Here is a 27,310-nt window from a genome sequence, read left to right as displayed (position 1 = left end):
TAAAATAAACAATAAATGACAAAAGAGAAAAGATAGTACAAAGCCTGGCCTAATGAATCGTGCTCTCTGGAGTTCATAGCCAATGTAAAAAGATAAGTTTTTAAAAGAGATTTAAATTCATTCAGGTTTCTGACAGACTTCACAGAAAGAGGGAGACCATTCCAGAGTTTAGGGGCTGCTGAGAAAAAAGCTCTGTCCCCCAAAGTCACGAGTCGAGTCCTGGGGACTACTAACCACCTTTGTTCTTCAGATCTTAGAGCTCTACAAGTGCATAAGCTCAGAAAAATAGGGAGGTGCCAGACCATTTAAACATTTAAAAGTCAAAAGTAAAAATTTAAAAGAAATTCTAAAAGAGACAGGCAGCCAGTGAAGGGAAGGCAGTAGTGGAGTAATGTACTCCCACCATCTTGACTTTACTACAAGCTTAACTTTACTAATAAGCCTCAGTTGATAAAAACTAGACTGGACCGACATGCCTGTCAAAATTGAGGTTAAAATAAAAAACAACCCCAAGATTTTTAATAAAAGGGCGGGTAAATGAGTCCAGAGAGCCAATAGCACTGCTGCATCCTACCAGCAGGCCAGTATTCCTCTAATGACCTCTGGTTTTTTTTTTTATTTTTTTTATACAGAGGAAATTCATCTCCATCCCACAAGCATTTCTGTAGGTTCTCTATACATTGATCTCCAGCAGATTTTAGAGGCAAATAAATCCGGATGCCGTCTGCATAACAATAAAAATACACAATATATTTTTCAAAAATGGACCCCAGAGAAAGTAAATAAAGTGAAAATATAATAGAGCCTAAGATGGAGTCTTGAGGTACAAGAATTGCCTAAAATGTACAGAAAAACTCTTCAGACTATTGCAAAAATCAGAAAAGAAAGAGAGTAAGGGACAGAGCAAGAAATAAGACGAGAGTCAACATCAGACTGATTTTCACTGTATCTCACAGTACAGGTAGGATTAATAACGGATGTCAAATTAACCGTAGAAAGAGGGCGTTTCACTGAGAAAATTAGCAAAAGTTCCACAGTGCATCTTTAAAAAGGGAAATGGGGAGAAAAGGCTGCAGTTTATGCCATATGACACAAAAGCTGGAGTAAAAAATCTGTGGAAACAGGTCTTATGGAGTAGTGAATCCTCCCCAGAGGCTGAACCTCAACATTACCGAAGCAGTGTGTTTACCTTGGTAGAGAACAGAACAAAAGGCAGCCAACAAGCCAAAAAAGGTTTCTATGTCCTTGACGAAGCCTGCAAAACTATTCCTCAACATTACAAGAAAATTGGTCTAACAGGGGTCAGTGTTGAAAAATAAAAGTTGTCATCCCAAATATTGAATTGCAAGCAGAGTCGATTTGTACAGTTTATTTTTCACTTACTGCATTTTCATTTATGCTTGCAAATTTTTCAATAATCCATGCACTTGTTTCTAGTTTTCCTAGCAATGCATAAAGAAATAAAGTTAAGCTCAATATTTATGCACAGTATGTATAAATTGGGATGTGCTAATAAATGACTTGTAAAAAGAGAGAGACATGACAGCCAAAAGGACCAGAATAACTGCTGAAAGCTAAGGTAACAGGGTTAGAGGTAGATCAATGGATTGAATAAAGGCTGTTGTCACAGATGTCAAAAGAAAACACAAGCTGGGATTGTTTAGTTTAACACCAATGAAATACCAAACTGAATCTCAGGAATTCAATCTGGCTCACTCACCCTGAACAATAGTCTGTGACACCTCATATCCCATGGAAAAGCCTCCCATCTCATGCACACATATTGATGTGGACATCTGCATGAACACACACATGCAAGAATGCATGCAAAAGCAAGCAGGTTCCCTGCAAAATGATGAATGGATTTCACCTTCAGGCAACTGGGGAAAGAGACAGACATTTCTCCTCTTCGGTCAGCTCCTGCTTCAGACAAAATAACAAACAGCTGAATGATGTAGTGAGCTGTCTCTTCTGGTTGCAAAGTGGGAATGGAACCACGTCTCTGAGATAGCAGCTACAAATGGCCCATCTCTATAACAACCCTTACTTGTTCCCTCAGCTGTGCATCCACAGAGACCTTGGGAGATATCAAAAACAGATTAACCACGATTGAAAGTTGCTGAAGTGCCCTCAAGCGTCAAAGCGTTACTACTTATTGGGACAGAGGATGGTTCAGAAACTCTAAAGAAAAGACAGATAATAAGCTCTGAAGTAATTTGGCATGGATGGACACACACACACACACACAGTTGTCAATACTGTACACCACACTAGATTAAGGTCTGATCATGTGAGATTTTTTCAAAGACTTTTTTCCTGCCTGTCTGCCTGTGGGAAGCCTCAGACTGCTGCTGTGTGAGCTACATGAATAGGATGCTTCCAAAACTCATGCTGGGACGAATATCCCAGTTTTAGCATCTGACAAATATCTACATCTGAAACAGGATTTTAATGTAACACAGCAGCATTAGTGGTTCACTTTCATCCTGCTCTAAACTCTGCATTGATGAGGGATTAGTAGAGTGTTAGGGAAATCTATATTCTGATAATTTTCATATACATTAATATTCATATTAATGCAATGGTTTATTAATACTAAGGTTAAATCTAAATTTAGGCTAATCCCAGACAGACAACACTATATCCTGTGTTTGTGAAGACTCTGTAGTCTTCACAAACACACAGTCTGACTCCAGGTGACGGTTAGTTTAGGCTATAGTCCAATTCCTGGGGCAGTCTTATTAAGGTGAGAGATAGTGATTATTTCAAATTGTTTTCATGCACACACTGGCCACATGCTCAAAACCCACAGGGATTGGATGATTGGTGCTGGTTTGAGGGTTTGAAAACACAGTTGGAGGAAGAATGAGTTGTAAACAACTTCTGCAGACTCTTGTACTCTGTTGAATTTGTTTCCATGCCAGCAGCATAACAAATGAACTTATTTCTCAAAGATAATTTTATGAAGTATTTCCACTGCATACATTTTTTAAGTATGAATTTGAAGCTAAAGTGCCTCTTTCAAAGGGTGGCGCTAGAAAGGTGGCCTGGAGGAGAGCACAGGCCACCCCTAAAATCTGACTGGCCCCTTTGGTACCACCCCAAGAATAATTAATTAAATTCTAACAAATATTGAGTTTTAACTGAACTTTGCCTGTGGAAACCACAGAAGCCAAAGTAAAAGTGATGTACTATACTTCTATATGTTGTTTCATATCAACTATATCCATTTTCATGATCATAACGCAGCATTTGAGCAGCATTATTTCACCACATACGTCTGTGGGTCACAATAATTGTCTTCCCAAAGTGTTTACTTTTCATGAAGTGGGTGTAAAAGTCATAAAACCACCAGATGTGGCGACTGCAAACTTAAACAGCTAATAATAGGGAAGAAACATTGTTTTTAGCTCAAAATATTTTTTTTTCGTTATGAATGGATGTGTATGTGTTATTAAACGAGCAGTAAACTAATAAAATGCAGGATTATCTGAGGAAAAAAATGTTGACAAAAAACTGACATATCACTGGCTGTAATTTTTGTGCATTTTTTTTTTTTTTTTTTATCAAAAGGACTTTTTATGTGTGCCACCCTTTTCCCAGTCTGTGCCTCTGCGTGCCCCCCCACCAAAAACTTTCTAAACCCACCTCTGCTGGTATGCAGTTTTATTATATTATTTGTAATTTTTCATTTGCAAATTACATTATGAAATTGCCTCCAACCATTGTCATCAAGTTCTGAATTAAATTGTTTTAATTCGTGATAGATGATACTGGGCCACTTTTCTGGAGGGGTGTAGAATTGGTTGTCCACTAAATGCTGGGTTTGTGGTTTAATCCCTGACCTCTCCACTTGCCACAGTGTCACTGAATAAAATACCAAATCTCAAATTACTATGATGGTACTGATGTGGAAGCTTCAGGTTTATAATTACAGACAATTTGCTACGTGTAATGAGACCTATACATGTCTTTGGCACATAAGAGTGTGTTTACGGTGTGTTTATGCTGACTTTCATAAACAGAGGTTTAAAAATCTAACAAAACCCTACTAAAACAAAACAACTGTTTTTCTAATTAGTCCTGGTAACGTCGATATAACTGCTGACTCTGATTTGTATTATAATGAACTACTCCCATCAATAAATACATTCTTATGTTTCCCACTGAAGGTCATAAACTCTGAGGGATGCTCCATTAAGCTCATCTCTATCAATGCTAAACACTTGGTTTTATGAGGCAGTATTTTATTCTCTGTATATCTGATCTGTCATATTGTGTTAGGAATGATAAATTAGTGGATTGTATTTCTTTTTAACTGATTACACTTCTTTTTTCTGGACAATTAAATTGAGCGTCCATAACTTTACGACCAGCCGACTAACACTGACCTGGTCGTCTGTTACGAGTAAACTTCAAGAGACAGACAACAAACATGCTGCCTTTTGATGACTGCTGATTGGCTTGAATCAGACAGTTTTAATCTAAATCAAGCTGAGATGGATTGTGTGATTGTAATCTTGTAAATCTCACATGAATCTAGATACTTCCAGAAACAATACAGTGTGGTGTGGACAGAGACTAAATCTTCTTAAAGTTACATTATTGGAACATTGTGAGAATTAGTCCCACGTAAAAAAAAAAAAACAACCTCCGCCCTATGTACCCTTTCTGTTTTAACTAAAGTTTGGTCAACCTTTGGTTTACATACTTTAACCTCATCTGACTGCACAGACCTCAGCTAACACACTTCAGTCTGTCTGCTGCTGTCTACTGAGACAAAGAGGATTAACCATTAATCCGACCTTAACAGCAGGAGAGCTTACTCTCCACAACAACACTCTAGAGAATAGGACTAATCAAGACATCATGAACATCAAACAGGGCACAATTACCTCCAATAAAATCCATTTTCCTGATTGACTGAGAGCAAGAGAGCTGATGCAGCCATTTGATTGGACTTGATTACACTTGAGGGTTTTGTACAGGAACGCGACAAAGAAAATATGATCAGCACAACAAATAATTAAAACTGGCTAAGAATTTAAAATATAGCCATTGCATAAGATAGTTTAACTCCTTTTCACTACACATGAACTCAGAGTTACAGCGGCATTCTGCTTTTAATCTTAAAATAATCAGACTGAACTTGATTTACAAAGATATTTACAGCAAAATGTTGCTCACACCAAGACTGGCACAAGCCAACAACAACAAAAAATACAAAAACACACAAAAAAAACAACACATCTGAAATCGGTAACGGCAGAAAAGCGCCTGATGAGGTGACAAAAACAAACTTGATTGTAATAGAGAACAAACATTGGATTTGATTGCTGTAATGAGCAAATGGCTTTAACAGGTGGAAGTGTAGCTGGGGAAGTGTACAATTCACAATCCCCCCTCATTAGTAAGCAAATGAATTCAATCACCTCTCTTTGGTAAGCGGCTTGATAAATCCCTACAAAGTGATGTCTGGCTTCAACCACAGCAAGCAGCTTTAAAAGGTGCAGAGCCGTTAATGCATCATTCTCATTGACTCTAAGCTCGGCATTCCTCTAAGATCAGCCAGAGCACATTTGTTGGCCCTGAGCAAACAAACCCAAGTCAATGAGGTTGGGGATCCGTGGGGAGCAGGGATGAGTATTTTTCTCGCACAGGCTCCAATAGCTTTACAAACATTATTCATATGTCCCTTGAGAGAATGGCTGCTGTGTGCTTGTGTTCAAGGGGAGGGTGGAAGTACCCAACGGGCAGGGCATTGCAAGAAAATGCTAATCGGAGGAGACAAGCTGTGCTGCCATTGAGGCTAAAAGAGATTCAGGGCAGCTCCTCAGGCCACAAACATCTACATGGTGAGAGATTTTCAGTCAGATCAGAGAGGAGCATTGCAAAAACATAAGTACCACCTGCTGCACCGCTCTATGCTTCTTTAAGACATCACAAGATGTGACCGCTGCCACTGAAGTCAGATACAGAAAATGATTCAAAGGAAATATAAATTAAATATGGGCCTATCATTAATTGACATAGTCCAGAGCATGTTCAGCATTGACTTGTACCTTGAGTTTCATTCTCAACAACTGAATATCTCCAATGAGGCTGTGACATTTGCTGCATCAAAGACCAATCAATATATTTGTTTTATAAGAAAAGAGACAGAACTGTGGCACTTGGAAACAGCTTAAACTAAATGAACCTTAGACAAAACTAATCTCTCTGTGCCTACCAACAAATCCACTCTGCAGCCCTAATCAATTTGTTAGACAGCCTCTTCTTGAGTACACATGCAGACACACAGATGTAAGGCACTGTGATGATTAGCTTGTCCTACTTAATCATGTCTTATTACAGACACCTGCAAGGTTGCAACAGTCTTATGTGATTATGTGCAATCATAGAAATGTCAAATTTGAATGATAAGCAAGATGGGAAAAAACATGATATGTGCTGCATATTTCAACCATTTAATTATTAACTATTCTCATGAATAAATAAAACTATTCATGTATGTTTCAGAAATATAAGAAAAAAAAAACATCCACACAAGACTTGCAAATATAATCTCTCACACTTAATTTTGCATAGGCTGTGCTGGCGTATAAATACACACAAACACCCACACTGAGCTAGGGGGGGAAAAGCCTATCTGCTGTGGATAAAAGACATCCCTTATCAGCTTCCTCATAGAGGAGCTGGGAATGAAGGCATTTACTCAAATGAAAGAGGCAGCTTTTGGAGATAAGCCGAGAGAGAGAAGAAGCCCAACTAAGCTTTCAGATTGGACTGGGCCTGCAGAGAGAACAGAGGATGGGGAAAAACAGAAATGGAGAAGATGGGTGGGTGGATGGATGGATGGATGGATGGATGGATGCATGGATGATAAATTGCTGATGAAGTGATGGGAGGACAGTGCAAGCTGTTTGTTGGAGCTGTTCTGTGAAGCAGATGTGTGCATATGGAGGGTTGTGTGGCTTTTGTCTGAGATGGTAGTGCTTACATAAAGAGTATTTAGAGGATGGGGGTGTGAAAGCTATTGTGTTTACCCCACATCTGCGTGTGCACGTCTACACTTTCGTTTTTCTGTGTGCTCAGAGTTGGGCCTGTCTGCACAGCAAGCTGGCACATCTTCACCGCTGTGCCGGGCTATGAGCTGTGCTGGAATAACCCACTTCAAAGACAGCCATTGTCACACACTAATGTGGCAAACGACAGCTAGCACCACAAAAATCAGCACACAGTGAGACTGGATATTCCCACTGAGTATCTGTGAAAGAGGGGGAGGAAGGGTGGCGTGGGAGGGAGCAAAAAGGAGAGAGTGAGGGGTTTGTTCACAAACACACCGCTGTGCCAACATTAATCATGTAGATGCTCATAAAATCATTAGAGCTGATCATTCCCAGTCAGGCTATCAACAATGGCTCAGCACTGACAAAAAGAAGCAAGAAATGCAGTTTTTAAAAAAATGCAAAACAAAACACACAAACATGCACAGACACCTGAGCAGATAAACAGCTGAACAAAGCCTTTAGTCAACTTTTTTCTGTTTGTACAATAGCAGTGCATTTTTATCAAGTCATTTATTTCCATAAAATGTTTGTGTGCTTGTTGTTGTCTAAAAACAGAACAAAGTTCTACCTGCTGATTTCATTTCAATACACTTTTGTGCATAAACGTAACAAAATGATATCCTTTCATTATACATTTGCATATTTAATTCATATATAAAATTAAAAAGACTATTTGCATGCATTTCCATCTGTTTATGTGTAAAGAAAATGCTTACAACATAAAAAGTGGTGACTGCATCCTGAGTGTGAGCACAGAAAATGCAAAGTGTTTCCTTATTTTGGTAATTACATTTTCTCAACTGATTAATGTGAAGTCATTTGTTGTTTTGGTATTAAAGTTAAGCCGAGTTTTATTTTTAATGTGTGCAAACAAAAAGAAACATCCTATAAACTGATTAAAACTTTAGACTTTACATTTTTATTACCTTTTTTTATTACATTTTAAAACATTTCTAGAGCAAGTAAACCTTACACAACACAAGAAAATTTCAAATTGCGCACATTAAAATGGTGTTAATTAACTTGTGAGTTATGTGATCATCTTTTCTTTCTAATTTCCACTCAGTTTCTTCTCTTTTAATGTATATTGTACCTTTCTGGGCTTTTTAAATGTACATACAATGCATACAGCATTTTTAGATAATTTATGCTTGCGCGTGCAAGTGCATCTAGGAGAATGATTGGATATTAATTCCCAGCCACTGTAATTAATCTGGAGAGCAGTGGGCTGTAAAAAGCTCATGAGATGGTGTGCAGTACAGGTGGAGGTCGGCATCCTGATGGCTAACAAAGAGCTGGAGCAAAGGAGGCGGTTAGAGCCGGATCACCACATCTTATGTTTACACTTAACATCATTTACACACTAGCTGCACTCTATTATGTGCATTGGACCCAGGGGTATTGCAGATCATTGGCACCAGGGTCTGACTGGCTTGAGTTCACTGTAAAATCATTGGCCTTTCCTAGGTTTTTAGTGTGCTTCCTTTTTTGATTGGTTTTCTCATTTCGTCTCATTCTCCAATTTTTGTGGATTGAAGGACTAAACTATTATCTCACTCATTTAAGTCAAGTTCAAGGTATCAAGTGGACTGGTTCCCCACTTGAAGAAAGCTGTGTTATCTACTGATGGATTGAGAAATAATGAAATATACAGAAGAGCACATACATGCAGTGCTGGGAGATGATGCTTCTCCTCAAGGCCTCTGTCTTTAGCCTCAGCACCCAGGGAATGAGAGGCTAAGTGGTGAGGTTTTGGTGCAGAGAGCAACGTGGGACATTTCTCAAGTTGTCAGAGCTCCCGCTGGGGCTCGCATATGCCTACAGCTCTCAGCATCTAGAAGCCATCAGGCTAATCAAACCCACGCTGCCACTTCAATTAAATGACTTGAACTGTCACTCACACTGAGGCATTTTCCCCACAGGGAGCCCGAGGCCAGAAAGGGGCATTTACTATAAGAAACATGCATCAAAACACGGTACATGCAAAAACAGACAAACATAGTTTGTGTTATTGTGCAAACCATGCTCTCCCATGCAAGTAGTCATTATTTTTGTGTAGAAATGCCAAGAAATAGAATGAGATGACAAGGAATTCATTGACTTATAAAGTGGAAAGTACCCTCAGGTTCATGTAAACAGGTCTAATTATTACTGCTGCAGTCCACCCATTCACCCTGTTCTTAAATGTCCTTTTTATGTTGGATGATATTATGATAAATGACACGATGGATTCTTTCCTAAATACTGCTAAAGCTAAAGATTTGAATTGTGTGATACAGCAGGAATGTCTGGTTTATTTAATCAACAGTACAAAGTTCCACAATGTCCATACAACATTTGCTATGACAGCGACTTAACTGGATATTTAGCAAACAAAGTTTCTAGAGGTTACTGCTGTTGTATCTTCGACTTGCTGCTGCTCAAAATGGTTTTGACTGGTTTAAAACTATTTTAAAAAGACAATGTTTTTAATTTTTAATTTTTTTAGTAGTTTATTCTTACAAGAATAGTTAATTCTTAGAAGAATGTCAAAACATGGAGCACGCAAACCATTTTAAATAGCCTCACTCCACAGCACACTTCTTTTGTGGTTTTAAAGTGATGTCATCAGCATCATTTGATCTTGAGTCAACTTGTAAATTCACACAGAACCCTCTGGAGCCACAAAATATTTAATTAAAGTTTTTCTGATTCATTAGCCAACCATCATAATCAAATGATATTTGTTATAGTTTGATTGACAACCTAGACAAAGGCTGATCAGAGGAGCTGATCCAATTTGCTGCTTGCACAGTCTACCTAATCTTTAAATATATGGCACAATGCAGAGACAAAAAAAAAAAAAAAAAAAAAAAAAAAAACATGATTAAAATTGGATCTTTACAAAATATCAGAAGAGAAATGGAAATGTGAGCCAGACTTCTTACCTCTACTCATATTTCATGATATTTTTTTTATCAAACTTACTTCGAGTACCTCTGATACTGCACAGCTTTGCAATTGCATACATATAAAGCACTGGTAATTATTAAAGATAATTACAATGCAAACACTAACTTATATAACTTAACACTCACCAGAATTAAATACTTGGAGTGTTGCTTTCAAAAATCTTGGAATGCTGGAAAATTTCATGTTGATGTCTCACATCTTCTCTACATGGAGGACATCCTTGACTGGCTCCAAAATGGGAAAAACACAGATGATGTGTTGTCTAACTTTTGACCTTGTTAGTGATCTGAACAGAGGAAGATGCTACAACCAAAGATGCTGCAGCTCCATTCTACCATTACTTAAGTGTAGCGCAGAGGTAGATCAAGTGAACAACACAAGTAGAAGAAAAGCAAGTCAAGTTGTTTGCTAAACAATTCTGAACTTAAAACAACAGAGAACAGCAACCTCACACTTGAGTATCTCACACCTTACAGCCACCAAATCATGAGTCCCAACTTGATTTACAGACTTAAAACAAAACAAAAAGACAATGACTATATAATGCAACACATTGACCAAAATTCTTTAAAGGGGTAGTGCATCCGAAAAAGTGTTTTTTGAGCTGTAAACAACACAGTTTTACTTAATTGTGATGAAAACAACATATACTGTTGATATTTTTTTTTTTTTTTTTAGTTTATTTAAAACGGGATTTTGTGGGTAAAAAAAGGCTCATAACGCCCTCTAAAGGATAAAACCAGGTTATGTTTTTTGTGACATAGAAAGGTTATCTACGTCACATGAAAATTTTAAAAATCCCACAGCCCCCTCCCTCCAGATGCAGATAGACGGGTCTTCGCCTTGCAGGTATTGAAAACCACGCCCACCAACACATATGAAGGGATGCAAACTTATATGGTGTAGTTTGCTAGTTTCAGACTTCTATTCTTTCACAGAGTTTCTGATGAAATATTCCTGCAATGGGACGGATTTGTGCTTTTGAGGGCTGTAAAAGTAACACCAGACTTTATCCTTTACCTGCTGATCCTCACCTGGCGACAGACAGCAGCTCAAATCGTAGCAGTGGCAACGTACAGCCGCACTTCCTGCAGCTGCCACAACCTGCCGTGAGTCAGCTTTCCAAAAGTGCTGGAGCTGCTGACAGGCCAATGTAACCGCACAAACTGCTCAGATTAATACGGTTCAAGGCCACCTTGTTCTTCTGTAGCTGAGGAGATTCAGGAGGGGAAAAATCTTCCGCATCGAAGACCGCTCTGTGGCGTAGGTGCTTGGTGAATTTCGCATAGCATCTTGCTAGTAAGCTGAGCTGCTGTCTGTCAATCATTTCTGCCTGTGTATCCCGACCTGCCCACTCTCCGCTCCCTGATCATCCCATAAACATAATATATTATGTCTATGGATCTTCCCACACCTCCAACCCCACCCCTTGCAGTTTCAGGCATTTCTTAAATTCGGCAGTGGGTGGAGTTTTGCAAAAAGTAAGGTGTGTAGTTACACTTTAAATAAACCATAAGAGTCAGCATTTTGTGATTGGGCCTAAAATTCCTCATTGAGCACCCTTAGGTTTAATAGTCTGACAGTATTTTTGTTTCCACAAAGCAAAATATTAAACAAAAATCCAGGGTATGTGCTGAAATAAAACAGTCTTGTTCAGAAAGTGTGACCCATTCTCGAATACACATATGTCATCATAGAAATCCAACTGAAATTTACTAGAAATGAGATGTTGATGTTAAATAACATCCTGGGAGCTTCCATGAATAGAATCAGACTTTGAACTCACACTTCATGGATAAATCTCAACTGGGAAAAATAAAGAAAAAATAAAATCAAGAGTAGTGACTGGTGGAGAGAAAGTATTTTGGAGTAATAACACAACCTAGTGTTACTCTTTCCAGGAGGCAATGGCAGACTGGCACATTAAAGCGAGAAAGTGCCACACACGCAGGCATCGACAACATCATATACAGTAAGTGGAATAGAACTTTTCTCCTGTGGGACAATGAGAAATAGAGCGAGATGAGATACAATAAATGTGAAATAATGCAGCACAACTGTCAGTGGCAGCACTAGACATGACAGTGTTTTTCTTTTTTACATCAATGACAGCCCAATAAAAGCTGGAGAAATGAAACAAAAATTCAGTTTGACTGTTAAATTTTGTCATTTAACTCGAGGTGCTAGTTGAGCTAATAGAGTAAGTTATTTGTCGTTCCTATGTGTGCATTTGTGTGTGTAAGGAAGAAGGTAGAGTTGAGGCTGAATAGGAGCTGGAGCATTCCACCTTACTTGCTTTGGTGCATGAGGGATATAGAAAAAGACAGGAGGCACATGGCCTCATGTTTTGCTTTGACACACACCCATGCACACACAAATCTATTTAACAAATATGTGCAAGCATTTAGTGAAACACGCAAAAGGATGAGCTTGTTTTGTTAAGGGGCCTAAATTTTGATGATGAAGCAGACATTCAGTTTGAATGAACCAACAACTTCAGTCCAACAGTGCTGCCTTTTCATTAACCCCCTCATTAACACCCGCTCTCTACCTGTACCACCTCTTTGAACAGATGTTTTATTGCTCCATGCTGCCAGGGAACCCATCAAGCATTAAAAAGAGGAAGCAAGAGGACGTATAAATGTAAAGTTAAAGAACACAATATTACTTTGAAAACCTACACACATATTGATACTATTGGTAACTGACAAACAAACCCAGCTCTCTAAAGTCATTTTACTTCTTTTTTTTCAATCTCTCCCCAGCTCTCCTTTCAGGGTGTGTCCAACCCCCACAGTAGGGTCAAGGCTTGTAATCCTAGCCCTATGTAATTACCCCTGATCAAGCTTGGGACCCACACCTCAGATCCTGCAGATAAAAAAGGAGTAGAAGACAAGGAATGATATCCACTCCCGAAGGGGCAGGCCTATAATCAGCCCCTAACCTGTCACCTGCCTGGATGGATTGTTGTGGGGGCCTGAAGGGCCTTGGATGGATGAATGAAGTGAGACAAAGTCAAGCTCACATTATGTCTTCAACTCTTCCATAGGCAGAACCATGTTGTGCTTCTCTTAAGGCCATGGCATGGTGAAAAGGCTTTCACTGAGAAGAAGCAAAAGCAACAGTGCTCCCTTGTGAGCTAAATAGCTTTCAAGCCAACATAATGGCTAAGGTAAAACTAGTCAAAGATGAAGGCCTGGATAGTTAGAGTTCCATCTGATGGCAAAATGGCTCTTTGTGAGCTAACTAAAAGGGAGATAGAGAAAAAAAAAACATTGACACGAGAAGGAAGATGACAGAAAATTCAACAAAATGCCTCGAAGCCAGAGCCTATAGCGCCCCATGTACTGCAGTCCACAGGGGGATTAGGAGGTGGTGTTTGGGATGAGAAGTAAATATCTGGAGAAATGCTAATGTGGCATCCATTTGCAAGAGTCATTTGCCCATGCACCGAAGCCATTTTAAGAGCAGCGAGATCTCAAAGCACCCCACAATTTTACTTATGGCGAGATCCATTGGCCTGTAAACCAAATCACTAAATGACGCTATCAGTATTATATTTCTTTAAATCTTTAAATTTGACCTTTATCACCTTTACATTCCTTCAAATTTTCTAATTATTTTGTCTCTTAAGTGGAAACAGGCATCAAGACCTTTATTTATCTACAAGAAAAGAAAATCATCAATATTTAGTCACATTTTGGCTGAAAAAAAGGAAGAAGTTATTAAGAAATTCAGACAAAATCAGTGTTTGAAGTGAAGCGCAGGAGCCCAGCTGAGCACATCCATTACCTTGTTTCACACCAAAGAAAAATACTCCTTCATTTTCTTACATAATCAGAGTTAATATTGCAAATTAATGGGAAAGAAGAAGATGAAAAAAAAAACTTCTCTGAATTTCATGTGGCGTTTTTAGCCTTTAAAAATGTAATGACTGCTTTCATACAAGCGTGGCATTATGACAAATCCCACTGTTAAAAGCAAATGAAGCCTCGCTGGGAGGTCTGGATATAAATTCTGATCACCTTGGTACAGGTATTTCTTTCGCAATGTCATAAAGATTTCATGAGCATCAGTGCTGAGTTACGAGTTGTTTTTAAGGAATTAATCATTCATCAGTTTAACTTATTTTACTGATGTATGAGAAGGCAGATCAGATTCATGCAGTTATACCTGAAATCAAGCGCTTTGCTTTTAGGACAAAAAAAAAAAAAAAAAAAAAAAGATAGTTCACGCTCTTCGTTTGTCCTGATGAAAGAACTTCCAGTTATAGATCGAGGGAAATAAGGAGGCTCATGACTGAAACTCCGCACCAGTTATGTGGGCATATTTAAGTTTAATAATATTAATTTAAAGCTTCATCAAACTAGATGCAGTGTTTGTTTTCTTTGGCGCGAGTGTGGGTACTTGGAGTCAAAATTAATAAAAAATGAATTACTTTGACCGTTCTCCTTACGAGCTCGATCAACTAAACATGGTGTTATTTTACATTCTTGAACTTAGCTACTTTTTCTTCATTTTACATGTAATTCATACCTTGCAATAGCACCTGCACGTGGTGTCGTTTCTGGTATCTTTCATGGATTTGATCCAAAGATCTGCTCACTCAGCGCACTTACATTATGAAGAGTGGAGTGCTGAACACTTACCGATCAGCATCGTGCTTCCAGAACCGTATCCGCTTGTTTTGGGCTCCGTGTGTCACCTTGCTTAAAATCGGTAAAAAAATAAAAATATAATAATAAAAAAAAAAAAAAAAATTATGCAATTTTATCCCCAGCACAGAGGACACGCACACGCGTAGGTGCGAACTGAAGACGTTCTGTAGTTGTAAAGAGCCTCGAAATCTTCTGGATGACTTTCCTCTTTCTCCTTTAAAATGACAACTCTTTCTTTGCGGTACTGTATCCGTTTCCCCCTCGCGTCTTTAGTGGCCAATCTCCGAGAAATAGCAGATCCTACTGATGCGCGTTCTCCGTTAAAATCCTACCGCCGATGCTGCTCCGCTTGGCCTGAAGCAATGGGGCTGTTGGAGGGGAGCTGAGAGTAAAACGCTGTTCCTTGTCTTGCTCTCTTTTTCCTTTATTATCCAGCTCTCTCGTGGAGTCTCCCTGTCATCCCCTCCTCTCTGTCCTTCCTCTTTCTCTCTCCTCCTCTCAGTAAGCTCCTTTTTACTGCGCAGAGGGGTAAATTAGCTGCATTTTTCTCACAGTCTTCATACCTGCACAACTTGAGAATATATTACCCTCTGCTCAAACTTGTCACCTTACAGGTCATATCTATAAACACTGAGCTTCAGTCAAGAAGATGAAAAGAATAGGAAAAAATCAAGGGAAGCAAGAAGCTTGGAACAGGTATGGGGTGACAGAAGCGTCACATAAACAGGAAAAACTAAAGTTTTCTGAAACAGATTTCTCTTTGTGCACATGTCTTCAAGGCAGCTGCCTGATGGGCATGACTGTGACCCAAAGTGATGGTTTCTCCTCCTTTGTGTCTCCTTTTGATCCATCTTTTGGCGATGCTGACACATTCTGGGATTTTGAACTGGCCTGAATGTGCAGACAACCTTCTCCTTTTAAATTCTTGTTTGGTCAAATGATGTAAGTGTGTGTGGATGTACTGATTGTGGGTTGAGGAGCCTTGGTGCAATGTTAAGTTGTCCTGGAGCTACGCCAAAGCACATCTCCCAGGGTGCTATCAGGAACTTAATTACAGCATTAAACAGCTCCCTCTCCCCCTCTCAGTTCACTTCCACCTCTTTCCCCCTTTCTCCCCCTTCCTGCACTCTGCCTCCATCTGCTGCTCCTCCTTTCCTTAAACTGTGTATCCATCAATATTTGCCCCCCCCCCACACACAGTCATCACTCTTCTTTTTCCATTTTCTTACATTTGCTGGTTATGCAGAAATGCCTGCTGGTGCTGCAGCATTCACATGATCACCGGGGAGGAGAGGGCCTTCAACTGTATTTGAGCTCATACGTTCTCTCTACAACTCAAAAAAAAAAAAAAAAAAAGTCCATCGTGTGTGTTTATTGAATATTTAAAAGGTCTAATTTCACACTTACACACTGCCAGTCTATGCATGATGCTCTTTATCAGTCAGTTTGCCATCATGCAGGTCAGAGTGCAGAGAAACACTGGAAGTGTGAAAGTGGAGCATGGTAACAGTGGTGATCAGATTGCTGATGGAAGGTTATTTTTTAAACATGAAATATTGCCACTGACAGTGTGTTATGTGGGGTGTGAGCTGCCCTTCTCCTCTGATCCAGGTTTTCGTTTGTCGCCATTCGCAGAGGCAGCAGTGGACCCAGAAAACTCTCCCTTGAGGCAGAGTGGATGACACAGGGGCAGCTGGGCTGTCCTGCTGCCTCATGCCAAACGGCGGCCTGCAGGCTGGCATGTCAGAGCTGGGGCTAATTAGAAACATGGGGATGGCTCCAAGCTTGACATCAGTGAGCATCAGCCAAGATGATTTTTTCTAGCCTATTTGTTCTATATGTCAAAAGATGGAAAATGAAATACATGGTTACACCTCAGTGGGGATGTAACAGTAAATATCCATGTTCAAATTGCAAAGCTTTTCATCATACAAAACAGTGTCCTTGCAACAGCATTTTATGCTAACACTTTGCAACATTTTTACCATCACGTAATGCTGTCTGGGTCAAAAGATTAGATAAAAGAATGAAATCCAACAAGTCTGAAGTCAAGTCAAACTTTCAGAAAGAAGCATTTACTGATTTAAAATAGGGATAAATCATTGTGAAGCTTACATTTAAAACAGTTATTGCTTTAAATACAAAATAATCCTGCCTTAATGCAGTGACTCATTTTTTGGCAATTATTGTGTTTTCTACTAATCTAATTGCAGTATTGCATAAAAAACGTATTCACATTTTCACATTTTCACATTTGCTGCAAAAATAGCTTAAAAAACCCTCAAATTTTATTAAAAAGGAATGTATTAATACTAATGTTTTTTTACAGCATAATTACTGATCATAATCAAGATTCAATTTAGAAAATTAGATCAACTATAGGAGACGTTCAATAAAAAAGTATTTAAAATGTTGATTAGAAATATCAAACCAGTCAATTAACAACAGCTGCAGCATGTTGATCTATTTTTTTTTTTGTTGCGGATTAAGTTTAAATAATGATGCAATAGTTTAATTGCTGTCTTTAAATATTTTATATAAATGAAATGGCCCTGTGTAGGCTTCAGCATCACTAATTTCAACACCTGTTACTAATTTAATTTGAGTTTTAGACTTTTGATCCAAATGCTTGTCAGACCGCTGTAGTTACAGTCACTTTTTAATCATTTCCTTTTTGTTAGGTTTCATCAACAGAAGCTAATTAGTCAAGCTTTCATCAGTGATTTCTATGTCCCATAAGCAATTTGAGGCTACAGCTGTCGCCATTTTTGGGTACAGTTACCATGGTTACAGGTGTTATTCTCATCTCTCACAAGTTAGTGGAAAAGGCACAGTTAATGTCCCACTGCTCTGCAGTAATTCAATAGATGGACTGCTGAGCTTGTCAAGACTTAGAGACCCTGCTCTTATGAAAAAAAGAGCTCATGTAATCTGGCAATTCTGTCATTTAAAGGTACCCTATGGAGTTTTCCTGTCAGACTGACTTACAGGACTTATTTTCAGCTGATCTGTTGCACATTGTTATATAAAACATGTCAAGTTCTTTGAGTTACAGTAAACTCAAGTACAAGTTATGTCCTGAATCTTATAAAATCAATTGTAAAACTAATAATCAGGTCAAAATTAATTTATAATGCATTGAAAAGGAACCTCAGCTAAGCAAAGTGCTGTATAGTTACACAAATATAAAATATTTAATGTCTAATTCAGCAATAAAAATGCACAAAAAGAAACAATAACACTAAAAAGCCAACAAGAAAAAATATGTTGTCAAGGATTTTTAATGTGAAAAGGTGCACAGATGGGGTTGCCATATTAAATCTTTGTTCTTTAGCCAGGAGGCGTGTAACAGGCTTTCCTTTCAGAGAACCACTGGGACGATGTTTTCTGTCTTCAGTAACACAGACTATGACAAGATTTGCAAAAATCCTCTGACAAAAATAGTAAAATTATCTCACCTGACTGATGAAGCTTTGATCTAAATTCTAGCAGGACTTTGTTGTTAGATTTATGAAGAACTGACAGGTGGAAATCCTAAAAAGAAAATTAAGTTGGTGCCAAATGAAACAAGGAGCTAAATGTACTCTTCATGCCATTTGATGGTAAAACATTTATTCAAATCATTTGACATTTCTGCCTTTTTCCAGTCTATTATGCAAAAGGTACAAATGGAAGAGCAATGGAAGTGCGCTTATTATACTTAATAATAGATTAGCATGAAAAAGGGCTGATAAAATAATGTCCAACATGTTGTTTCTCTTTTTGAATGAATGGACAGTGAATATGTGTTAACACTGCTGGACTGGCAATGCGATGGCTGAGTTGCTGAAAGCCAAGTATCTATGGTGATGAGTGACGGACCCTGGAGAGAAGAGAAGGTCAAGCTGTCACTCTCAGGTCTAATGAAATTGTATTGTCTCTCGACAGTGGTGTTCTTTTCTGTACTTTTCTGCTTTGGGTTGTTAATGTGCAGCATCTTCTGAATCGCGTTTTTTCCTTGTAAGACACCATTAAATTTAAACAAACATAATCTGGAAAAAATGTTGTGAAAAAAAGCTGGTCATCATCAGTGTTTGGTCTCTTTAACATGGTAATGCTGACAGTTGAAGAGGGATGGGAATGAAGGGTTATGTGCAGTGAGTTGATGTTAGATGAAGGATGAAATATGGAGATGGCTGCTTGCACCTAAGAGGGTGGCAATACTGTGCCATGTGGTCTTAATGGCATGTGACATCTGTTTAACAGTAGCATCTGAGCATCTTTACAACTTCTTACCTCTCTTTTTTCTCCTTATGCACCCCACCTAATCAAACAAGCATTAGTCATTCACAGATGGAAACAAAATCCCCAGGAAGTCTCTGGTGCTGATGGGAAGTTCATCGCTGTCTCTTAGGTCTGATCAATACCTGTTAATGTCCACCTTTTATTTTTCCAATAGAAGGCAAACATGTGTGGAATGAGAGGCACACAGCTGTTTTTGAGTCTATAGCTGTTTTCACACATTAACTCATTTGGAGAAACAGGTCCAGAGTTCTTGTGTCACTCATGCACTAGAAAACATGAGATTTTCTCAGTTGTTTGGTTGTTATTAAGGAAAACCTTTGCACATTCTGCATACACGACACTGCATAAGCAAGGGTGACTGAAGATGGTATTCTAATAAAGTAATTAGCATGAAATGCTGCCTTTTTTTATTTATTTTAACCATGTATAATCTATAATAAGCATATATCTAGCATTATATTTCTTTACAACAGGTCAAAATACAGCAACTTCTGAGAATTCACAATGTGGATAAACTTCCTGCCCCCAGAGACAATGTATGTAATAAGAGACATGGCCTTATACCAAATGCAAGATAATGAAGCAAACTAACTGCAGCCATGAGTCTGGTTAAAATTATGAATGTGTTTCCTTTCTGCAATAAATAAACAAACAAATAAAAAAATAAATATAAAAAATTAAATATATTAAAAAGAAAAATAGAAAAAGAAGACATGCTTCACACCTTAACATCTGCAAAGTGGCAACAAATAGAAAAATAATGGTAACGTGGGGAACAAATTTCTTCGAAGAGTTAGGGTGTGGGTCCAGCTTTGTTCACATTGCTCTCAACACATCGACTCAAAAACTGGAGGACAAAACCTCTGACTTTTCTCTGTGGTTGATCATTTTTACTACAAGTAGATGCTTACTTTATATTCTCTACTGGGAGTTGGTTGATAAACACGTCCCAAAGTTCTGATTAACTGATTTAGAAGTAATAATGATAACGATTAACTGTTTTTCAATTAATTGCCTTAAACAGCTTAAGTGGTTGGAAATAATAAGAAGCAAAAAATGCAGTAAAACTGACAAGCCACAGGAAATATGCTGTAGTAACTTTGGACCAAGTGGAGCATCTCACTGTTGGATGAGATGGAAAGAAGGTTTGCTGCTGTGGGTGTGGGATCATCTGTAAAACAAGACCTAATCAATTGTGTAGATGAACCTTGCAGAAAACAAGGCTGTCAAAACTCTGGTGGTTATAGAGCAGCTGCAACCAGAAAACTGTGCTAATGCTAAATGATCATGCTGTGCTGCATCTTAAGCTAGGACCACCATCTTCTTCAGGACCCTCTTATACAACCTTAGCCCAGTACTGTTATGGACTGATGAGATTTTGTTTAGTGTGGACAAAAAAAAAAAAAAAAAAAAAGTCAAAATGATGAAGTTGATGGAGAGGAGAGAAACAAAGATGGGAAAGAGAAAGAAAAAATATCTTCCATAGAGAAAGTGAATTGTGCTGCCAAGGAAAGAGATACACACTGAACTGGATTAAACCTGATGCACTGGATCTGTTCACATTTAGAATAAAAATAAAAAGTAAGGAATCCAACAGCGTTAGAATATTTGTGCAAGACTATTGCAGGAGATTTTGATGGGACCTACCGGCATGTTTAGCTGTGTTGCTCATTCTACATAAGAATAATCCTTATAATTTATACCTTATTGTGAAGGTGACTAATCAGGCTTTCAACGTATACATAATACAACACCAGTTTTTACAATTAAAAGGAGAACAAACAAATTTCTTTCTTTTTGTTAAAATAAATTTTTTTTATTTTTAAGGGACAGCTATGTTAATAGTTTTGCTATGAAGAATAAAAAAAAATATGAGTTTAGAGTCATATTAGTCATATAATATGTGCATAAAAACAAAGCACATGGAAAAGCGTACACTTTACTTCCATAATTAATTCATTTTTGTTTGTTAATAGAGTCAACAACCTTTGGAGGAAATTGTTTAAAATGGTCATCACTAATTCTAATTTTTGTGTGATTTCTTAATGAAAATACATGAAAATACACTTCTGAAAGTTGCACAGAATCTGCCTTTTGTTTACTCTTCAAAATACATTTCCAATACGTGAACAAACACAGTGTTGGGCAAAAAAATACAACATGTACAACAGCACATTCACATCCCTGCTGTGGACTGTGACCAATGCAAATGGGTTTTGAAATGACGTTTTCAGAAGCAAACCACACACAAGGATGTAAAGAGTGACAGGCTAATTTAGGAACAAGAAAAGAGGAAAACAAGCCCTGTCTCTGTGGTTCTGAGCCACCGGCCTCCTCATTAGAGCTCACCCTGCCAACCTGCTGCCGAGCCTCACACAGGTAATGACTGGCAGCAGCTGAAGAAGCATACAGCCATCTATCTTCCCCCAATCTCTTACTCTAAACTTTTTTTTTTTGCCATTGTACCCCACAAACAGTTTTTCGTCTGACTAAAGTAAACTTCAGACATTCACTTTCTTTACTTCTCACACACTCTATTCACTTTGAAAGTGTGACACTGAGCTCCCAATCTCCTTCTTTCTCTCTCGCTCTGTCAATTTGTTCACTTCAATGGCATATTTTTTCCTTTTCACCATCTTCTTCCTCTCACAAACAAACAAATGAGCTGAAAAGCACTGGAAGGGAACACCCTTGTAGCATAACAGCGTGGTCAGCTACCCGTCTGACTGACAGAGAGACTAACTAAGTGGCAGAGAGACTGACAGGAGGTTTGAAGAGCCCTGAGAGGGCTGATTGCAGAAAGCTGCAGTAATTTGAGGCTGGGTGGACAAGAAAGAAAGATGCTGATGGTTGACAGTGTCAGACAGTGAGTCCCATAATAGCAACTAAAGACAGCTCTAACTGTATCTATTAAAAGAGAATAGACCAAGTATTAGGACATTAGCTTGTCAGAATATCTAGTCTAGCTTATACTCCTGAGTAACAGCTCACTTTTTAGCATTAAAAACACTGAAAATGTAATTATTATAAGACAATGATAAGCTGATCAGTGCTTAAGATTTTTACAAGGTTAAAGTTTTTACACAAAATTGTTAAATATGTCTTTTGGGTGAACTTGTTTGTTGTTCATAAAGTCTTGTTTATGAATAATGGTTGGATGGAGCAAGAGATGAACTGATGGACAGCAGCTTTGTCAGCAGTGACGTGTTGCTTCTGGTAAAGAGGGACATAAGAGTGAAGGGATGCTTTTGATTTACTGATCCGTCATTGTGACAACCCTGAGGTCACTAGTAGATTTGGGTAGTGATCCAAAGAATGAGACTGCAGATGCAAATAATTGAAATAAGTTTCCTTCAAAAGGTGGCCGGGCTCAGAAACTACGTGACTGGGTGAGGACCTCACTCATCCTGAGTTGACCCAGCTGAGGTGATTCAGACATCTTTGCCTATTTGTCCGGCACATCCAACTTGGTTCTGTTTTAGGACCAGATGATAAAATCTCTTGTCTGATTCACGTACTTGAGCAGGGGATGATCCTACTTTCCGGGGTTCTTCCAAGCGTGGTAGAAGTGGGGTGAAGGGTTAAAGATAGAGAACAGAAGATGGATGGGGAACAGGGTGGTGAAGTGTGTACTTAGCCGTTTGAGGGGTTCCAAGTGGGGGCTGTGGTGCTGTGTGCAGGGTGAGGGAGGGTTACAAGCTTTATTGGGTTTATCAGGTGGGCACCCTCCTTCATTGGTGTTTCAATGATAGTCCCACAACACCTCCAGAGGGCTCATGAGCAACACCTGGTGTCACAGGTGTGCCCACCTCAGCGTCTAACCCTTCTCAAGGGCTGGTGTTATCTCCTCTTCAACCAGAGCCCCTGACAGGGCTTTGGTGACTTGGTATTGGGTTTGGTCTTGGACTTCCAGCGTCCTTAAGGCTCTTCCGTTTGTACAATAAAAACAGTTTATCATTTATATATTTGATTTTTTTCTATTAATGCTTTGTAGGTCAACAATAAGCCCGAATGAAGGAAACATTTGCTTAAAAGATAAATTGTGTTTTATAGATTAAAAAGAAGACAGTTTAATAACGTTTGGACGGCCAAATAATCAATTTGGCTGGCATACGTCCTCCATAAAAACATGGCCTGTTTTATTATCCATAATATATATTCATGATTTAATCTATTGTTGATTATTTTCTCTTCTGGGCTTCTGCAGTTCATTTATAAATAACTTGTTACAGCACCTCCTTGAACTCATTTAAAGTGATACATGTGAAGAAAGTAAGTTGTTAATGAAAGAGTTTCAGGCAGCTGTTTTACAAAATGTAAGTGATCATGCCTAACTAATTCAAGACAGGATATATATAGGCTACTAGATGTGGTCATTCAATGAGCAGTTACCTAGTGAAATGGCTTGCAACTGATGTATAAAAATGAGAAAATTATATGATATAAAATTTCTTATGAACAATTATTAATTTTTAATCACTGCTGATTTTATGAGTTCAGTTTTGCTTGCAAAGATAAAAGATTAAATTCTCTAAGCTCTGTTCTTTTGTTAGCCAAAGCTGGTCTTACTGCAGTCTATGTAGATTTTCAAGAAAACTTCTATACAACAGATGCAAGGTAATGATAGCAATTAATTTAAAAATTCTAAGCTAATGGGAATTATAAGGATCAAAATCTGTGAGCTATTAAAAGCTTTTCTCATATCAGAAAATGTTACCTAATGTCACTCAACATATTGGCTACTAGTGTGAGTTACAAACAGAAAAAAAAAAAAAAAAAAGTAGCAGATAGTGTTAAATACTCAGATCATATGAGTTAACCCAGAGCAGGAAGATGCCATCATCTCAGCATGACACTGCAGAGGAGGAATACGTGTGTGTGTGGATGTGTGCTGTGCTTGTAAGCCTTGCCACCTGCACATTCAATCTCATCACAACAGGAGAGAGGACGCCCCATTTAGCATCACTGTCACATATGGTTTCACAGACAGACACACACCAAAAGAGACAGACTGAAAGAGTGTGTGTGTGAGGGAGAAAGAGACAGCCCCATAAGAGGAGAAGATGGGTTCCCTGACATAAATAAATCATCAATGTGTTTCGTCGCCTTGGCTGAGTTCACAAGTGGAAGATGAATGAGAGGAACACAGGAGGAGGAGGTGAAGGAGAGTGAAACAGATCATGGAGAAAAGGAGGATGCTGGATGAGAAGAACAAAAAGCAGGTGGGAATCCTGATGTTTGCTTCATGACTCAAGTGGAATAAAAATGAAAACACCAAAGCATCTGCTTCTAAACTGACGTAACACCTGCCAAGAATAACCTAATGTTTCAGCTAAATGTAAGAGCCCTGAGGCAACTCACAGAAACAACAATACTGTAGGCCATACATAGACTTTCCCCTCACATCTGGTTTTATATTCAATTATTATTATTATCCCACTTCTGCTGCTGTTTCTGAATGCTTGAAGGAGAGCTAGAGCATGTTTTCAGGATGATTTTTCTTGTAATCTCTAAAGGTTTACTAAGTAGTTATGGTCTGTAAACTTTGCTTTCTCTCCTTTGTTGCAAAGTCAAGTTGCACTGGACTTGCTTCACAAATCAGACGAGTTTCAACACTAACATCTGGATAAACAAACTGCACCTGTGTTTTGGGGGGGAGGGGGGCTAGGTGGAAAGGAAATCTGACCTCTTGTAGTGTTTTTAGCATCAGTGTTTTGGAAAGTGAGAAACATATTGCAATGAGCCATGGATCAAAGATGTAAATCAGATACATAAAGTTCACTTGCTTAATTATTTCACAGTGCTTAAGTCCTAACACACAAATAAATACATCCACACCCACACAACACAACACACAAAATAAGAGGAAACAATAAAAATACCAGCAGATGGTTTTGTCTCTGCACATTCACACATTTCTACAAGGCCAAGAGAATTGACTGACTGGGAGGACATGCTGAGACCAGTTCTTAATGTTGAAGTGGCCAGAGCTTCAAGACTACAAAAAACTTGTTTGAGAAACCGTGAGTTATAATTGGAGCCTGACAACTTCACCATCAACTTCCATGATCAATTTTCAAAGCTGTTTATGTTAACTACCACGGAGTAAAACCCTCCCACTTCAATTCAGGTCACCAGAAAGCACCAGGGTTCTGAGACCTGAGAACAGAGCTGGAGCTGGAGCCAAAACAGTTCTTTGATATGAGATGTTGCTTCGTTTTGTTTTATTCTAGAAATATTCCGCTTAGTAGAGCAAGGCAACATCGCTTTTACCAAATGACAGTCACACAGTCCTTTATTGTAATGTCTGTTTTGATATTCATAGGTTTATACCAGGGGCAAGTTCAGCCCTAGATAGCTGCAGTCTTGCCAGCTTTGGATCTTTCCCTGTTTCAACACACCTGATTCAAATGAATGAGTCACTCAGTAGAACTCGATAAGCCGCTGGATCCAGCCACAATGTCAGCTCTCGAGGACCAAACTAGCCAATTCCTGGTTTATTCAGCTATCCATGATTACAGACTGATGCTGTGTCGACTTGTCTGTGCAGAAAATCCGTAAATATTCTATGGATTTTCATAGTCCAGAGTGGACAAATCATTTATGTCATAAGATTTATGTCAGAAAATCTACTTGACAGACTTCAATAAGCTATTTCAAAACATTCACAATCACAAATTTTTAGCCTGCTTTGATTGTAGTGACCCTTTCATCGCTCCCTGTAAAGGACAGAATTAACTCTGTCTTAACTATCTTAACAGTAGTGAAACCTTCATAATGTGAGGGTGGGGGTGGCTTTACCGCAGGGTCTCTGACTGTCAACGCAGGCATTTCCCAGGGCTGTATTCTAAGTCCACTGCCTTTACAATATTAACACACACAACTGCCAAGGCTCCAGCAGCTGAACATCCATTGACACTGTTTGCTGATGACACTGTGGAGCTGGGTCTGATTTCAGAGAACAACGAGCAGCCCTATGGGAACCAGGCACTGGCACTGTGGTGTTGACCAACAACCTGACCCTGAACATCAGCAAGACCAGAGAGATGGTGGTGGACTTCAGGAAGGAGGGGAGCAGCGGGCACACCCAACTTACCATCGATAGGGCACTTGTGGAGAGAGTCTCTGACTTAAAGTACCTGGGGGTAACACCCATGGGGGTGCACCTCACTGAAGACTTCACCTGGACCATGGGTATGGAGAACATAATTAGGAAATCCAGGCAGCAACTGCACATTCTCCAGCATCTGTTTAAGAAGTTTAAGATCTCCCCCTCCATCTTCAGGACATTCTACACCTCAGCTGTGGAGAGTTTCTTTACAGGATACATCTCCGTCTGGTATAAAAACTCCTCTATCAGAGATCAGATTGACCTGCAGAGGGTTATACACTCAGCTGAGCCCACCATTGGAACTCCTCTCTGCAGGACACTTACAACAAGACGGTGTGGTCGAATGCTCAGAAAAAATTATTCAGGACGCTTCCCACACCAGTGCTGCTCTATTTAGATAGCTGAGGTTCGGTAGACGCCTCTGCAGCACTGAGGCCGTGAGAGACTGAGGAGACGTTTTTTTCTGCAGGTGGTCCAGCTTTTAAACAGTTGACCAATGAAAATAAATGATCATTAGGTTTCAGGAAACTGTATTTATAGCAGGATTTTATAATATTTTTTTGTAGTTTTTTTTTTTTTATTAATTTTATACTAGGTGATGATGTACCACTGCTAAGCCTAGTATATCTATTTAGTTTTATTGTGTCAAATGGCATCTTGATGCACTGCCACAAATTTTACTCATTCGTTGTTTGACAGCTTTTTCAAAAATATCTTAATTTATTATGCTGAACTGTGGTTGACATGAAGCCTTCACCCTCCCACTACCTACTCTAGGCCAGTGAAAGTGACTAATGAAATGTGATGAATGAATTATTCTGGATTGCACTTTTTATTCCTTAATTGCTACCTTGCTATACAAAGTGAGTTCAGCCTTGCTGCCAGTACATAAAAAAATATTTAAAACAGGAATAATGATGATTTCTTCTCTTCTTTTTAGTATTTGACTTTTGTACAGAGTTTAGACTTATTTTGCACTCATTTGCGAATATTTGTTGAGAGTGAAGCATGATTTATTGTTGGAGTGTTGTACAGCTCTGTCATACAGTAAGTAAGTTAGAAATACAGAAAAATATGAGTGACAACAGTCAGGTTCACCTATATTTAAAAAAAAAGTGTAATCGTCCATTTTAGTGCTGTGCAAACATACGCGACAAGATGGCAAAATCCAGTCTCTGACAATCAGTATCAGTGGAGTAGTTCAAGGCTATACAGCACTACATAATAAGAGTGCT

The 27,310-nt window shown here is 38.8% G+C and overlaps 1 protein-coding gene across 2 annotated transcripts in view; it reads right to left on the bottom strand.

The window, feature by feature from the left end:
* The window catches only part of znf385c (zinc finger protein 385C), a 135,653-nt gene that overhangs the window by 38,312 nt on the left and 70,031 nt on the right, over positions 1-27,310 (bottom strand). Inside the window, exon 1 of one of the 2 annotated variants that reach the window (XM_041976077.1) lies at positions 14,672-15,150. The exons of the other annotated variant lie outside the window; for it this stretch is intronic. Within the exon in view, the coding sequence (XP_041832011.1) occupies positions 14,672-14,681 (10 nt within the window). The 5' untranslated portion in view covers positions 14,682-15,150. Of the gene's footprint in view, positions 1-14,671; positions 15,151-27,310 lie in introns of those variants that run through there. 2 annotated transcript variants of the gene reach the window in all.

Source organism: Melanotaenia boesemani, chromosome 2 (assembly GCF_017639745.1).
Source record: "Melanotaenia boesemani isolate fMelBoe1 chromosome 2, fMelBoe1.pri, whole genome shotgun sequence".
In the NCBI taxonomy this organism is placed as follows: domain Eukaryota; kingdom Metazoa; phylum Chordata; class Actinopteri; order Atheriniformes; family Melanotaeniidae; genus Melanotaenia; species Melanotaenia boesemani.
This window is presented reverse-complemented; position numbering and strand designations above follow the sequence as displayed.